The 2,579-nt window shown below is 41.7% G+C and overlaps 1 protein-coding gene across 1 annotated transcript in view; it reads left to right on the forward strand.

The window, feature by feature from the left end:
* The first annotated feature begins 1,987 nt into the window (after positions 1 to 1,987).
* The window catches only part of si:dkey-103g5.4, a 24,078-nt gene continuing 23,486 nt past the window's right edge, over positions 1,988 to 2,579 (forward strand). Inside the window, exons 1-2 of the mRNA XM_048267015.1 lie at positions 1,988 to 2,032; positions 2,553 to 2,579. The exon at positions 2,553 to 2,579 is cut by the window's right edge and continues 148 nt beyond it. Of these exons, the coding sequence (XP_048122972.1) occupies positions 1,988 to 2,032; positions 2,553 to 2,579 (72 nt within the window). The remainder of the gene's footprint in view (positions 2,033 to 2,552) is intronic.

Consider the following 2,579-nt stretch of genomic DNA (forward strand, 5'->3'; position numbering starts at 1 on the left):
CAGTTTCACCAGCACTAGTACAATACGTGAGTCTGATTCAGTTTTACCAACACCAGTACAATGCATGTGAGTCTGAGCTTCACCAACATTCAATACGGAGTCTGATTCAGCACTTACAAACATTCAGTACAACCAGTACGTTTCATTCGTTTCACCAGCACTAGTACAATTCTGATTCAGTTTCACCAGCATTGTAGAATCAATACGTGAGTCTGATTCAGTTTCACCAGCACTAGTACAATACGTGAGTCTGATTCAGTTTCACCACCCCTAGTAGAATACGTGAGTCTGATTCAGTTTCACCAACACTAGTACAATACGTGAGTCTGATTCAGTTTCACCACCCCTAGTAGAATATGTGAGTCTGATTCAGCTTCTCCACCCCTAGTACGGCACGTGAGTCTGATTCAGTCCGTTTCTGGAGATAGGGAGAGAGAGATATAGACAGAGATGGAGAGAGAGGTGGGGTTTAGCTGGAGTACAAGATCAGTTCTACTCAATCCTGCTTCTCTCCCTGTTCAGAGACAGCCTATTCAATACCAATGCTGCCTTTGACTGGGGATCCTTCCGGAAACTTGCCCAGGACTTGATGGAGAGTGGACCCACTACCACACCCACCCTCTTCTCAGTGCACTTCAGCGAGCCCGGGGTCTATGTCCTCAGATTAAACAGCCACCACCACAAACACATGGTATGGATAACACATCATCACCACCACAAACACATGGTATAAATAACACATCATCACCACCACAAACATCTGGTATAAATAACACATCATCACCACCACAAACACATGGTATAAATAACACATCATCACCACCACAAACACATGGTATGGATAACACATCATCACCACCACAAACACATGGTATAAATAACACATCATCACCACCACAAACACATGGTATAAATAACACATCATCACCACCACAAACATCTGGTATAAATAACACATCATCACCACCACAAACACATGGTATAAATAACACATCATCACCACCACAAACACATGGTATAAATAACACATCATCACCACCACAAACACATGGTATAAATAACACATCATCACCACCAAAACACATGGTATAAATAACACATCATCACCACCACAAACACATGGTATAAATAACACATCATCACCACCACAAACACATGGTATAAATAACACATCATCACCACCACAAACACATGGTATAAATAACATCATCACCACCACAAACACATGGTATAAATAACACATCATCACCACCACAAACATGGTAACACATGGATATAACACATCATCACCACCACAAACACATCACCACCACAAACACATGGTATGGATAACACATCATCACCACCACAAACACATGGTATGGATAACACATCATCACCACCACAAACACATGGTATAAATAACACATCATCACCACCACAAACACATGGTATAAATAACACATCATCACCACCACAAACACATGGTATAAATAACACATCATCACCACCACAAACACATGGTATAAATAACACATCATCACCACCAGAAACACATGGTATAAATAACACATCATCACCACCACAAACATCTGGTATAAATAACACATCATCACCACCACAAACACATGGTATGGATAACACATCATCACCACCACAAACACATGGTATAAATAACACATCATCACCACCACAAACACATGGTATGGATAACACATCATCACCACCACAAACACATGGTATGGATAACACATCATCACCACCACAAACATCTGGTATGGAAAATACACCACAAACACAAACACAAGCACATTCACATGTGCTAGTGCTCACCAGAATCTGAGAGTTCCTCTCTGTTGTTTAGTATGTAAAAGTCATGCCAGCTGGAGGACAGTGCTACGATTCTGGACCCTTTTTTCCCGCTACCTCTCAACACCTCACCCGTATGGGCATCGCTAAGCAACGACAGCTGCTCCTGCGACCTGATTGGCTGTTAATCGGGGGTTTGATGGTTGGGGCTGGTGTGCTGCTCGGCCTGTGTATTGCCCTGCTGGTGAGTGGTGGAACACACACACCACAGACGTGTGAGACACATACACATCACTCTCAAACTCCCTGATGCACACATGTCCCTCTCAAACCTGTGTGTGTGTGTGTGTGTGTGACATGAAGTGACCAGCAGCTTTTAACTCAGTGTCTATTGAAATGGACAGCCAGCAGTTTAAAGTGAATTTTCCTGTCAAAGGTGCAGTCAGCGATTTCGCAGGAAGTCGCGTTTGTTTGTGTTTATGTCTATATTTAAATTTATTAGCATACCCTTTTGTCCAAAACAACATACATTATATTTGAACTAAGGACCAAATGAAACATTCAAGAGATGTAGGAGTGGTGAATGTGACAAAAAATGTATTGGGTTTGAAATCGCTGACTGTACCTTTAATTATTTAGAGTTCAGTTATGCTTACTTATTATTATATTTAGAGTTTTACTTTAATAGCTGCTATTGATTTAAGGCTTCTGTCGCTCCAGGTCCATATTCCAATCCCATCCTTGTATATGTATGCATTCCCCAGGTGTTGTTCCGTGAGTACGGCTGGCCA

Source organism: Alosa alosa, chromosome 16 (assembly GCF_017589495.1).
Source record: "Alosa alosa isolate M-15738 ecotype Scorff River chromosome 16, AALO_Geno_1.1, whole genome shotgun sequence".
In the NCBI taxonomy this organism is placed as follows: Eukaryota; Metazoa; Chordata; class Actinopteri; order Clupeiformes; family Clupeidae; genus Alosa; species Alosa alosa.